This window comes from Camelus dromedarius, chromosome 11, assembly GCF_036321535.1.
Source record: "Camelus dromedarius isolate mCamDro1 chromosome 11, mCamDro1.pat, whole genome shotgun sequence".
Lineage (NCBI taxonomy): Eukaryota > Metazoa > Chordata > Mammalia > Artiodactyla > Camelidae > Camelus > Camelus dromedarius.
Window position 1 is genome coordinate 55,864,240 of NC_087446.1, and position 14,184 is coordinate 55,878,423.

A 14,184-nucleotide genomic window follows, 5' to 3' on the forward strand; every position below is an offset into this window, starting at 1 on the left:
AGAAACTGGGGCTCAAAGAGGTTAAGTAATTGGCCCAAGTTCACAAAGCTAGTAAGTGGTAGAGCTGGGATTTAAACCAAGGTCTATCTAGTTCTGAAGCACAAGATCTCTCCACTGAACACTCATCCTGCCCGCCCACAGAATTAACAGAGGGCTCAATAACATCAGGGGACGGGCTGACTCACAGGCAGCTGCTCAGTTGCTGGGTCCTACCATGAGCAATTTACATATTCCCTCCAGCCTTCTCCTTTGAACTCTGCAAAGGGGAGAGAACAGCCAAGGCCTAGAATGGTGATGGTCTCCATCTAGTGTGCTTTCAGCATGACTGAGGCATAATGAGTGCATGGTTGCTGCTGCCTCAACCATTGGGGAGCTAAACAAGGACAGTTTTCAGTTCCCTGGGCAGGACAGACTGGAGACACCGACAGCTAGCTGCAGTTGCCATTTATTGAGACACATCACAGGTACAGACAGGGGAGGTGGGTGTAGGTAGATTCAGGAATTGGGTGGGTCTGGTAGGAGACTGGGGAGGTTGAAGTGCCTCTGGGTACCACTCGTGACTTCTCTCCCTCCTCCCTCAGCCTGATCTGAGCCCAGAGTAGATGAGTAGAAGAGGTGCGGGAAGCTGGGAAATCCAACTTCCTCTCAGTGGTCAGAAAATCACCCCCAAATCACCCAAACACATCACTCAAGCTGGTGGCCTTAACCTCCACTCCCATCCTATTGTATAACCAGAGAAGCTGGGTAGATTTGAGACCTCCCCAAAATGCAGATTATATGCAAATACTCTGAATCTGTGGTCCCAGGGCTATTCCTGCTCCTAAAGAGGTAGGTGAGGAGGACAGCAGAGGTCGGGTAAGGGAGTGGGGACTAAAGGGGCCTTGGCTTGCAAGACAGCAGCTAATACCTCCGGCTGGACGTCTTGACCGTGGTGGTCTTCTGCAGGATGGAGGTGCCCCCAGGGGCGGGCCCTCCCTTGGCAGTGCTATAGCCCACATTGGTGCTGAATCCAGCCTTACTGGCTCCCCGACTCCCACCCAGGGAGATGCCACCCCCAAAGCCAGCTGCGCCGCCTCCGCACACAGTGGTGGAGTTGCCCGTCACCGCTGGAAGGGAAAGGATCTGGGTGAGGTGGGGCAGCCATGCTGGGAGAGGGCGGGGGCTTCCAGAAATCGGTGAGGGATGAGAACAAAATCAGACAGGGGAGCCTTGGAAAAATGGGGGCAGGGAGCTCATTCTCTGGGACCCTCTGAACCTGTCCCCAGGACTCAAGTGGGAGGAATGTGTGCTCTGGCCAAGGACAGATTGGGTGGACTGAGCATAACTGGGGCTGGGCCTGAGGCAACAAAATACTCACAGATGCTAACGGCACTGGGACATTCTCCAGACATCCTGGGGGAAAGAGAAAGGCCAGGAGAAGGGTCAGTGGTCCCAGAAGCCCAAGTAAAAACCCTCCCTCCCCCTCCCTCTGCCTTTACAGTAGATCAATTCGGTGGGCCTTGAGACTCTCGGGAGCCAGAGCCCGCATGACAAGACCAGGAGACACGCGAAGTTTGTGCATGTGGCCACCCTGGGCCAAGGGGCCCTTTCACCAGGTCCTAAAGCCAGTGCAGCAGAGAAAACAGAGCCGCAGCAGGTCGTGCAGCCCCATCCCCCTGCCCCTTTCCTCCACACATGGACCATAGGGTTCATCCTTGCTCAGGTGGAATGGGAAACAAAACTCATGCCAAAACAGAGCTGGCCGTTTTCTGGCTAAGGTGACATCCTTTACATCTCGCGCCTTCCCAAAGACAGAGATGATGAATTTTTTTCAAAGCTTCCACTGATGGTGGAGTCTGATGTTGGAAGAGAGAGTCTTGCTCCTATAGGCCTGCCAGACACCAGCAGGATTACTGATGGTCATGCCAGCCCAGGGGCCACATAGCAGAGGCAGCGAACACAAGTGGGAAAGTCTCCCACAGGTGACGAATTAGAAGCCCAGCTCCCCGGTTCCTCCCTTGTCCCCTTGTACCAGCACCAGAGCAGACTACACGGGATCTCCCACAGGACAGGAGAGCCCTCTGAATCCGGGCAGGAGGGGCACCCACCGGCTCTCCTCGCTCTCCAGCAGCTTGCGGTAAGTGGCGATCTCCACGTCCAGAGCCAGCTTGATGTTCATGAGAGCCTGGTAGTCGCGCAGTAGCCGGGCCAGGTCCTCCTTGGCCTGGTGCAGGGCTGTGTCCAGGTCCCCAAGCTTTTTCTGAGCATCCTTTAATGCCAGGTCCCCACACCGCTCCGCTTCCACAATGGCAGTCTGCAGCTGCTGGCACTGCTCAGGGGATGAGAGATTTGGGGAACACTCTCCAGGGCCATTACCTTCATCTCTCTACCCTTAAGCCAGGCATCACCATACCCCCTTCCACTTCCCCCACCCCAACAAACTGGGAAAGAAGGAAAAGAGAAACATTCATCTGAGAGAAGAAATGTTATTACACAAACAAGATCACGTAGCACCGCTGGGAAAGTCCTTACTGAAGTCTAATCTTAGTCCCTCCTGTAGCTCAAACCACTGCCTCAAAAAGATAAAATAAATAATATAAATTTGCCATTAACCAAATGCTTTACTCTGATTTCGGGAGGAGCCCAGGCTTTTTAGTTATGCCTTGGATGGAGTCAGCAACTGTGACCTGGACTCCTGAACCCTCAGCCTCCTGCTCTGACCTCTTAGAGACGGGCTCAATCTCCCTGGGGAGGTTGCCCCACCTGCTTCACCACTAATATGCTGTGTGATCTTGGGCAAGTCCCCTTCCCTCTCTGGGCCTCAGTTTCCCCCCTGTAAAAGGAGCATGTTGATCTTGATGGCCCAGCATTTGAGTGTGCCCTGTCTATGAGAAGAACAGGTCTCACCCTCAACATGACAATGAGAAGGCCTCTCACCTCTGCCAACACCCAGACCTGACTCTCAGGCCCACTTCCAGAGGCTCACCTGCTTCTTGGCTGCATCCACCTCCCCCTGCAGCCTCTGGACAGTGCGGGTGAGCTCAGAGATCTCATTCTTGGTGTCCCGCAGGTTGTCCCCATGTTTCCCAGCTGTCACCTGCAACTCCTCGTACTGGAGGCCAAAGAAGTGGTAGTGAGCTATCAAATAGTTATAGGCCCACGTGGGTAAACACTGGCCCCTGGGCCCAACCCTCACAACTGGAGGCTGGGTGTGTCTGGCCCCAGGCCTCCAAGGAGCCCAGAGGCCCAGGCCTCTCACAACGGGGGAAGGTCTCTGTCCGGTCCCCGCCCACATCCCGGAGCCAGCCACCTTGATCTGGTACAAGGCCTCGGCCTCAGCCCTGCTCTTCTGGGCGATCAGTTCGTACTGGGCCTTGACCTCGGCGATGATGCTGTCCAGATCCAGGCTGCGGTTATTGTCCATGGAGAGGACGACATTGGTGTCAGACACGTGAGTCTGCACTTGGCTCAGCTCCTGCAGAAACAGAAGTCGCTGCTGTCACCAGCGCCCCTGCCCCAGGGCTCCCAGGAGGCAGCCCAAGGATGAAGGACCAGAGCCCCAGGTGGCATCAGGAGGCCCGTGTCTTCCCAGTTTCCACCCTCAAAGGAAACTACAACTCCCAGGAAAGCTTTAAGTCTCTCCTGGAAAAGGGACTCCCAGGGTGATAGACATCTTTCTTTGTGTGGATTTGTGAGACATTAAAGAAGAGGAAAAGGAAGGTGCACTCAAGCTGGCGCTGGGCCCTGAACCAGCACTTTTACCAACTCTTTAATCCTGAGAACACCCTGTGAGGTTTGCAGGGCTGCAGCCAGCCCACGGAATGCTTCTGTGCAAATTGGGAAACAACTCTCCTCTGGGCGGAGGCAGCTGGGAGGAGGCAGCTGGGAGGTCCTGGAGAGCCTAGCATGGGTCTGATTCAAACCCCACTCTCCACTCAGCCATTAACAACCTGCACCACCATTTACAGTGGTCCTGACGTAGGTAGGTGAGGAACGAGGCTTGGAGTAGTGACACATCACCAGATTCAAGGTCATCCAGTCTGACTGAGTGGGGCCCAGACTGGGACCAGCCAGCTGAGCCAAAGCCCAAGTGAATTCTTCTACAAGACATTGGTGTTTATAGACCATGGTCATGTTCTCAGACACTCCCTGTGTTTCTGGGAACATCAGCTTTCACACCTAAACAGGTGTTTAAAGATGCCATGAACAGCAGGTTGGGTTTAAGTGTTCTGGCTTTGAGACTGGCTTTGAGACCAACTCCATCACTCGGTCACGAATGCATTGCTTCCCAGTTGGGCTCTGCCTCCATCTCTCTCCCATGGTCCTTCCTGCCCTGGGCTGCAGACTAACAGCCCTAAACCCCAGCTCCAGTCGAACCCCTCATTCACTCAGTGCTCCTCAGTGGCTCCCAAAGGGAAGAGAATCTTCCTCCTAAGTCAACACCTTCCAGCACGTTGCGGTCTTGTCCACAGCTTTGCTCACTGCTGCCAGCGGGATTACAGCAGATACAGATAGAATAGTAGCAGCAACAACCCTCACGTAGGGCTGTTTCCTGTGGTCAGGCACTGGGCTGGGCACTTGGCAGGACCAACTCTTACCTGCCCTTTCCCAACGGCACAGAGAGTAACTCACCCAAAATCACAAACTATTAAGCAGGGAGCCCAGTCTCAAATCTAGGGAGACTGACACCAGAACTTAAGCTGAAAAGGACTCAAGTGGAGATAGAAATAAAGAGAGAAAGAATTACCTCTTGTAATAAACTATAATGGAAAAGAATTGGGAAAAAAGAGTACAGAGGCATACACATATATATGTGTACTAAATCACTTTGCTGCACACTTGAAACTAACATAGTATTGTAAATCAACAATACTCCAATAAAAAATAAAATTTAAAAAAAGAACTACCAAAGCCAAAACTGATAGCCTACTGACATAGAGTTAAATTCTCAAATTAAGTTGTCTCTTAAAAGGCGGAATGAGTTGGGAGGACAGCAGTGATGGTAGAAACCCAATCACTAAAACATCTGTGGTTTAGTGAAAAGACACGAGCTCTGAAAGCAGGCAAAGCTAAGTTCAATTCCCCAGGGTGACATTCACCAGCTGAAGGACCAAGGGGATGAGCCACACGAGGCCTCAGCCTTCTTTTCCATAAAATGGCCAGGATAATACCTTCCTCACGCAGTTGATCTGAGGTTCAGATTCGTACACGTCCCATGGCGGGTGCTCAATAAAATGCATTATTTGCCTAGACTTCTCTGCAGGTCGGTCCAGAGGCAGGTGCCACAGATAAAACCATTTTGTCACAGCCCTGCACTGCCAGCATCATCTTGCAGCGTCACCCCTCATCTCCCCAACTCAGGGTCCCTCTATAGTCCTGTGCCAGAGCATGATCCTGAGCAAAACTAACTCGGAATTTCTAAGACAAAGAGGCAAATACTGTCTACCAGACATCACCAAGAGTGGATGAGCATCTTCTGTCTAGGACAAGGGGACAAAGATACCCAAGTTAAACTTGATATCAATCTCCTATGAACCACTAGAATGAACTCTAAAATGTGTGTGAGAGGCATGGAGCCAGCCAGACTTCCTTAAGGAAAAGTCAAACCAAATAGATTTTCTTCTGTGGCTGTGTTATCCAACTACTAAAGGATGTCACAGATGTTATCTGACCAAGTCTTTTTTGGGGAAGTCCTTTTTATTCCCTCTTTTTGAAATTGCTTTTTTTCTGGCATTCTTAAAAATAAGAGAGAAAATGTGGGCCAGGTGATGCCACAGTTCACTGGATTTTAAAATAGCTGAGCCACTTGAAACCCAAATTATCTACCAGGGGGGATGAGATCAGCCTGGTGGGAAGGTACCAGTGAAGATCTAGTTCTTGGGGCAGTGGGTATAGCTCAGCAGTAGAGCACATGCTTAGCATGCATGAGATCCTGGGTTCAATTCCCAGAATCTCTGTTTAAAGAAAAAAATCTAGTTCTTGGACTAAGGCCCTTTTCTTGGCTCTGTATGCCTTCATGTGTTTATCAGTGTTTTACCCTGAAATGTTATCAAATAACTAAACGGAAAGCTTACCAGTTCTGCGGATATCTCAAAGTTTGAGCACCACTAATACACCCACTTATCCAATTGGGCATCTCCAATCTATGGATAGACAATCAAGTTTCAAAGCATCCACACGGGGTAGGGTATAGCTCAGTGGTAGAGTGCATGCTTGGCATGCACAGGGTCCTGGGTTCAATCCCCAGTCCCTCCATTAAATAAATAAACAAACAAACAAACAAACAAACCTAATTATGCCCCCCCCAAAAAAACAAGCAAAGCACCCACAATGACCTAAAATGATGGGATGAAACCATAATATTTCATAGGAAAAAGGGAAATCATTAACTCTTGTATTCAGTTTCAAAAATTCAGCTGCCCAAACATAGGAAGCTGGAAGACAGTGGAGGCACTTGAAAGCATTCATGAGAAAAAATCCAGAGGACTTTTAAGGGCCAAACATTGCGAAATGGCTTCTAAAAATAGCACATAAACTAGTACAATACTAGTCTGCATGAACAGAAGCCTGTATCTGTACCCTTCCTCCCCATCTCTCTGCCTTCTGAATTCTGCACTAGGAACCCTACTTCCTCAACTTCCTCACATGCCACAGATGTCAGTTCCCTAATCATCCTAACCTCTAAATTGTTGTCGTACGAAGGACACATGTTACTTGGAAGACAGTTGGACATGTGCAGCCCAGACGGCAGAATCAGGGCCAACAAGAGAAGAAGTCACGGGAAGAAGTCAGTTTTGCAATAAAGTTGTTCAACAATGGAAGTGCCTGCACTGAAAAATAGTGAGCTCCCTCTCACCAGAAGTATTCAAGTCGAGGCTGCACGCCCCCCTGTCTTGGATGTTAGAGAAAGGGCTCTTACACTGAGTGGAAGGTTGGCCTTGAGGTCCCTACCAAGTTTAAGAGTCTATGATTCTATGATCAAGTCACGTCAAGTTCAACTCCTCGCCCTAGTCTTCAAAGCCCCCTTGTTTCCTGGGACCCCTCTTGGAGTCCATGATGTACCCACTACCCACTCCTCACCTCCTATTCAACCTGGAATCTCAGTCCCCACTCTCTGCCCATCTCTGTTCCTCCATCCCTCACTCCATTGCAAACTGGGCAAGAAAGGGAAGAGTGTATCACGGTAGCAAGAGTCAGACCTTGAAGCCCAAGGATCAGGCTTTAATTCCAGTGCTGCCTCTTACTAGCTCGGTGACTGTGGGCAAGTTACTTGAAGCCTCAGGGGCCCTGACTATGAAATACAGGCAATAAGAGTATCTATATTACGGAGTGGTTGAGAGGATTATGTCAAAAGCTTAGCCCGGTGCCTGGCCATTAAAAGCACTTAATACATGGAAGCTAGCATTGGTTAAAAGTGCAGGCGCTCTCTTCTATCAAGTAAGTTGCACTGGTGAATTCAGATCAGACTTCCAGACGGGATCCCCAACGCTGTCTGTAAATGTAAGTGTCCCTGTGCATTGGCTATCTCACCATCTCATAGAGGTGACTCAGGAAGTCAATCTCCTTGGTCAGGAGGCCCACTCTGCCGTGCAAATCCATTCGGCCCATGTATGCGGCATCCACATCCTGGGGGTGAGGGAGGGGGCAGTTGGCTCAGCCCCCAGGGCTCTTGCCTCTGTCTGAGTCAGCCCAGCACCCTCACAGCCAAACCACCTGCCCCCACCCCCTGCACCCTGCTCACCTTCTTGAGCACCACAAACTCATTCTCCGCACCAGTGCGCTTGTTGATTTCATCCTCATACCTGTTACACAGGGAAGACTCAGCCTAGGCTCAGCCCAGTTCTGCCTTTTAAGACGCTGAACCCACTTGGCTTTAAGAAATCCCTGATTGGTTTCACACAGGCCAAGAACACCTTTGGGGAGCAGTTCTGCAATGCAGCCAACCAATGAAGAAACTGCGGGTACAGTCTTTAAATATGTCTCCCACCCACTCTGAGGAAATGGGCACAGAATTTGTGCAATAATATGGCAATTGAGAGCAGCCATCCCTTCAGCTCAGAGCCCTTGGGAGGCTTTGCAGGAACAGGTGAAGATGTGTCAACCATGGTTAACCTTTGCATTCACTTTCGATAACAGGATGTCATTGAAAATAATTAACTTCTCTCCAGCTGCTTTTGTGTAGACTGTAAGGTTGGTATTTGCCAGTGTCAAGCAACTGGAAAAGTTATGAAAGTTTCGACCTTAAACATATAAATACATGTATCAACCAGTCATAATATGTGAAACTTATTTGCATCTTGATTCAAGAAAACCATATTTTTAAAACTTATGGCACCATGGAACAATTAGAAATTCAGTTGTTGATTGGATAGTTGACGATATTGAGGATTATTGTTTTAAAAGATTTAGGTGTTCTTATGACATTGTGTTTCTGTGTTATTAAGTTACGCAGATGAACAATGTGAATATATCCACTAAGATATTTGTGAATGAAATGACAAAATGGCTGAGATTTGCTTCAAGACAATAAGGGAAGAAAAGTGAGTAAGGGTACAGATGAAACAAATGAGTAAGGGTATAGATGGCTGTGAGCTGATGATTATTAAAGCTAGGTAATGAGAACATAGAGGTTCATTACACAGTTCTCCCTACCTTACGATAGTTTTGTAAATTACAAAAAATACACAGTGCGACAATCTTCCAGGAAGCAATGGGCCAGGGCCTGAGCCCCAAAAGGAGGCAGCTGTATCTGGGCACGCCCCCAGGTGGGTCCCAGGATGTGGGAATGGGGGCCCCCTCTCGGGAGATTTCCTGCGCTGCCCCCTCCACATCCCCACATGGCCCCACACCGTCCAGCCCTCCTCACTTGTTCTTGAAGTCCTCGATGACATCCCGCACATTCCTCAGCTCTGAGTCCAGCCTCCCCCGCTCACTCAGGAGGCTGTCCAGGTTCCTCTGCAGGTTTCTGATGTAATTCTCAAAGAGGGGCTCCAGATTGTTCCTGATGACACCTGAGTTCTGGCCCTGCTCCTGCAGCAGCGCCCACTTGGTCTCCAGCACCTTGTTCTGCTGCTCCAGGAACCGCACCTGAGCCAGAGCAAGAAGGGTGGGCCGGCGCCATCCCAGCCCCAGGAGAGACCAAGGAGCGGGCCCACCATCAGCATCCATTCCCGACCAGAACATCACGGGGCAGCGCAGCCCCCCTGCTGTAGGGATGAGTTTCTGAGAGAGCCATCGTTGCCGGGAAAGACAGTCCAATCCGATGACAAGGACTCAAGAGTTAATAAATATAAAAGCCCCAGCCCTGTCATGTACTAGTTAGTGACAGTCCAGTCACCTCTCTGGGTCTCCCACTCTCATGTGTCCTGGGTAAACTGAATGAGATCAATGTTTCTGAACCTTAATTCTGCACCAAAATCAATTTTTAAAAATGCAGGTGCATATAAAATATATGTGAATATAAATACACATATATACAGGCAAATATACATACAGAGAAAAAGAAAGCAAATGTGGCAAAACGCTAAAAACTGGTGAACCTGGGAGGAACGATATACAGGAATATGTTGTATTATTATTGCAACGTTTCTGTAAATCTGACATTTTTTTATTTTTAAAATATGAATGTGCAGCCCTATCTCTGTAGACTCAGAAGGATGCTCATGGTGTAAGTTTAACAGACCCCAGTGGGTTCTCTGCCCAGCCAGGGTTCCAAGACACAAGACATGGACAACCTGTCAGGCCCCCAGCTCCCAGGCCCTGATTCTGAGAGGCTGAAAGAGGGCTTTGCTTGTGTGACCTCTGGGACAGTCTCACAGAAGAACCAAAAGTCACTAGGGAGAAGGTAAGGAGGTGGGTGGAACAATTTGCTTCACCCTTTGCCATCCAGTTTCTCCAGATCCCACCTCCACAGCACCCCAGGATCACAGTCACATGGCCCCGGGGCACCATGCAGCAGGTGCACCAGCCAGGAGCAGTGACAAGACGTCTTAGAGCCACAAACTTGAGTCCCAGACTCACCTCTGCTTCTAAGTACCTGTATGATTCTGGACAAATCACTTGCCCCCTCCAGACCTCAATTTTCTCTTCTCAAAAATGGACACACCATCACCTAGTCTAATTTCCCCTGGGACACTGTGGGTGTCACATGAGAATGGGGACATGAATGCCCTCTGGAAACCCATTGAACCAATGTATAGTCATCCACCGGGATTTTCCTCATCATGGTCCCCGCTGCCTGGGAGCTTGGGGTGGAGGTAGACATTGCAGCAAAATGGACCTGGAAATGCCAGAGACTAGTACAAGAGCTGGCCCAGTTGGCCTGGAGGCCAGAGAAAGAATCAGGACACGCCCAATACGGAATAGATCGAACTCCCTACCCCGGGGTCAGAGTGACCCGGTGACCGCCATCCTAATTGTCCACGCCAAACGGAGCTTCATGGCTGGAACAGTGAAGAGGAATCAAAGAAGCAAAAAGGAGATTTCCCTAGGACCGCCCCACCACCACCACTGCGTCCTGATCACATCTTTGTCCTTAGACCTCCTCCAAGACTGAGAGAACCGGGAGCAGATGGGGCTCCCTGGGGACTTGACACTCAAGCCTGTTTCCCCAGCTGTAAAATGACAAGAGGCAGTAAGGGCCACCCAACCCAGAGAAGCAATGAGGACAATCTGCTTGATTTAATTGTGCAGTAAAGCTGCTGTGTAACTGCGCTAATGATGACCGAAGGAAAGGCTGCAACCCGGTCAAGCAGGGCGGAGCCAACAAGCCTCATGAGTGGATCAGAAATTCACCGTCAACTACAGTAAAGACTGTCCAGCCATCCACATCCAGGCATCCCAGGCTCAGGCCAGAATTGTTCCAAAAGTCATTCCGAGGGCACATGTGCCGCAACAGCGTCCACCCGGCCCATCGTCTCTTGGGGGCCCGGCTCCTCCTCCACAGCCCCCCCCCCGCCTCCTTCCACCTCAGCCCACCTTGTCGATGAAGGAAGCAAACTTGTTGTTCAGCACTTTGATCTGCTCCCGCTCCTGGGTGCGCACCCGCTGGATCTCCGGGTCTATCTCCACGTTGAGGGGGGTCAGCAGGCTCTGGTTGACAGTGACCTGCTGGATGCCACCCGGAGGACAGGCAGGCCTGAATGTCTGCCTCCCAGCCCCCAGGCCCATATAGGCCCCACCACCAAGGCCAAAGCCTCCCGGGCCCCGCCCTGACGAGGCCCCTCCAGCCACACTGACAGAGATGCTCTTGCTGCCCCCCAAGTTATGGAGGCTCCGGCTGCCAAAGCCACCCGTTCTGGGGCCACAGCGGGCCCCCTCACTGCTGCCACTGCTCTGGGACACCGTCACTGAGCTAAAGCTCGTGTGGGCCTGGGACCTGCCCCCACCACTGGCAGAGCTGGAGCTGAAGCCCCCGTTGGTGGAGAACATCCGCCGAGACACGGAGGACTTCATGGTTGCAGAGGGGCAGGAACGCAGACCAGCAGAGCTGGGAGGGCTTGCAGTGAGCTGCTGGGCCACTGATGGGCTTTTTATCTTTTCCCAGCTGGGCTGGCTCCTGGGCTCTGCAGACACTCCTGCCCCATCACCCCAGGAAGAGAGGGAGGGGCCCTGCGGGCCGGGGGAGGGCCGGCTGCTCCCGGTTATCACCTGTGCTCCGGCACTGCGGCTAAGCCGAGACTGATGGGGGGGATGTCACCTTCTGCTCCCCCCTGGGGCACTCCTGACTTGGAACAGGATGACACAGTCTCCTACAGCCACCCCCACCGCCCAGTGGCTGGTTACTCTCCTCCCATCCAGCCCTGGTGGCCGCCATCAATGGGGCTCTGTTCTGTGGGGTTTGTTCACGGCCCCGGTCGTAAGCCAAGGCCCCAGGGCCCGGGGCTGTGCAGGTGGTAAGGGAGGAAGTGTTGGGCAATGGATGGTGGTGAGAGTGCCCAGACCTGCTCCCGTCCTACCTCCCCAGCCCACAGCCTCGTTGCCTCCTGACAGGTCCAGGGTGGGGGGGGCACAGGTGACAGCGTAAGGTGGGGGTAGTCTGTTCTTTTGTCATACGCTGGCAGACTGCTCGGCGGAGATCCTGTGCTGGGCAAAGTGGATACCAGGATAGAAAGAGGGTCCCTGCCCAACCTTGGGACCTGGGCACTTAATAAGCGGGTAGAAGGGCCTGGGTGCCCAGGCAGTGCCCCAAAGCCAGGAGAGGAGGAGGCAAAACACACTTTTTGGGGCCCTGAAGAGAGACAGGGAGGAGGGCCTCGACCATCGCCTGAGACCCCAACCCTCTGCCCCATGGCAGGGCCACCCTAGAAGGGCCCAGCCACTCTGGAGGGAGCTGGAAGTGGGCGGAGGACACACCCCATCCTGGCTGGACGTACGAACAGATCCAAGAAGCATGTGTTCAACAGAAGCCCAGAGAGGCCCCAAAACATTTCCATCTTCTCAGCCCACGGAGCCCGAGGGTCAATGCTAGTCAAGTGTTAGAACAAGGTCGTGTTGAGGAGGTGACTTTAGCAGTTGTCCCTCCTCACTGTCCTCAGCTTTCAGCAAGCAGATGGGCCCAGAGCGGAGACACGTGCCTGAGGGAAGGAGCAGAAACAGCGCTCGCTGTGGTCCTCACACAGCTGCCAGGCTAGAACTGGGACTCACATCGACTGTCTCCCCAGGATCCCAAAGGAGAGGACATGGGGCCATCCCCACCGCCCAAGGAAGGCCGGCAGAGAGCACGCCCGCTCCAGGCCCAGAGGAACCTGTGGGACCCTCTCCTAGGGCCCCTGGGAGGACGTAAGTGGCTCCCAGTTGCCTGAAGAAGTTGAACCCCACCTCCCTTTACGTGATGGAGTTGAGGGCACTCAACAGAACTAGTCCCTTAATGCCCATAGGGATTTTCCTCCCTGCTTGGAGTTAGGACACCAGACATTGGGGGAGCCGGGCTGGGAGATGAATTCCCACTGAGCTGTGTGTCCAAGGGCAACACTCAGCCTCTCTGGGCCTCCTCGCCTCTGCCTACAAGCAAGGCCATCCAGAGAAGCCCTTTCAAAAAACACTGGCCCAAGATCCCAGGACTGAGCCGTCACTTCCCACTGACTTTTGTCTCCGGTCCCTGAGGCTGTAATCACTTTCTCAGCCTCCCTTATCTCTCCCCACATGGCGTGCGAGGGAGAGACAGTGGTGAGTGGGGTCCCCCTGGGGAAGGGGGTGATGTCAGCCATCTGAGTCAGGCATAGCCAGCTTGGTGGGAGTTGAGTCGGCTGCAAACACACACTCCACTCCTCCCCAGAGACTGATACCCTCCTGTATTTACCTGGTGCTCTGTGCCAGGCTTTGAGCCAGGAGCTGGTGATAGCCGCGCAGGCAGCCCAGGACCGGCTCTCACGTTTACTGCTTAGAGACAGCCTCTGTCCCCCCCGAGCCCAGACAGCGCAGGAGCCACTGTGCCTTCTCGGGCCCGACTCTCTAATCCACCTTCATACCGGCCACCCAAACTCATACCTTTCTATAGCCAAGCAGGCACGCTTCCCTCCCCTGCTGCTGCCTGGACCAAGGGCTCCATCTCTGGACAGACGTTCCTCTGCCCAGGGTCCCTCCCTGCACAGGGCACAAGGACAGAGAGGATAGAGCGTTGCTGCTGCTATAGAAGGGATGGGGTGAGATGGCTGATGGCATCAACCAAGCACCCAGTACGGATCAGGCTGGGTGCTGAGCCCAAGACAGAAAAGATGCAGCGGTGAAGAAAACAGCCAATGCGCTTGAGGAACCACCCAGTGCAGGGCTTTCTCACCCAATAGGAATGACTGTTAGAGTCGGCGTTTATTAAGCACTTACTATACGACAGATGCTTTCCATGCAAATATTGCAACCAGTCTCCACACTAAGGGTGCTCCTTTTGCCTCTTTCCCACCCCAGACCCATTCACCGACCTCCTTGACCCCTGTGGGCTGCTCCCTGGCTCTTTGGCTTCTGGAGAGATGGGGTGAGTTTGGCCAAGGGGGAGACACTAGCAGGAGATCTGGAGGGGGGCATTTCTCCTCTATGCCCTCCCTACTCGAGGGGTGGCAGCCTTCCTCCATGATTACAGCTTCTTCCAGTCCCCACGCCTCTATCACCTAGTCAGTCACCACTCTTCCTCTGTCTCTTCAGCTCTACACAGAGCCACTACCTCGTCCTGATTTTCCCAGGACTGTCCCACTTTAGCCCTGAAAGTCTCAC

At 52.4% G+C, this 14,184-nt stretch overlaps 1 protein-coding gene across 1 annotated transcript; it reads right to left on the reverse strand.

Annotated features, from left to right (window-relative positions):
• Positions 1-433: 433 nt before the first annotated feature.
• KRT79 (keratin 79) lies at positions 434-11,470 on the reverse strand. The gene is made up of 9 exons (XM_010986651.3): positions 10,957-11,470; positions 8,846-9,066; positions 7,721-7,781; positions 7,510-7,605; positions 3,290-3,454; positions 2,966-3,091; positions 2,088-2,308; positions 1,358-1,392; positions 434-1,106 (listed from the first exon to the last, which is right to left on the reverse strand). The coding sequence occupies exons 1-9, from the start codon at positions 11,431-11,433 to the stop codon at positions 901-903; spliced, it is 1,608 nt and encodes a 535-aa protein (XP_010984953.2). The 5' UTR covers positions 11,434-11,470; the 3' UTR covers positions 434-900.
• Positions 11,471-14,184: the final 2,714 nt, after the last annotated feature.

What these genes read in the sequence shown, in the direction of transcription:
- KRT79 (XM_010986651.3), bottom strand. Translation starts at nt 11,433, where the DNA reads ATGAAGTCCTCCGTGTCTCGGCGGATGTTCTCCACCAACGGGGGCTTC. An exon ending in TGAGTCACCTCTATGAGATG is followed by an intron (nt 3,455 to 7,509) that starts GTGAGATAGCCA and finishes CTGTTTCTGCAG; the next exon opens with GAGCTGAGCCAAGTGCAGAC. An exon ending in TGGATGCAGCCAAGAAGCAG is followed by an intron (nt 2,309 to 2,965) that starts GTGAGCCTCTGG and finishes TCCCCTGAGCAG; the next exon opens with TGCCAGCAGCTGCAGACTGC.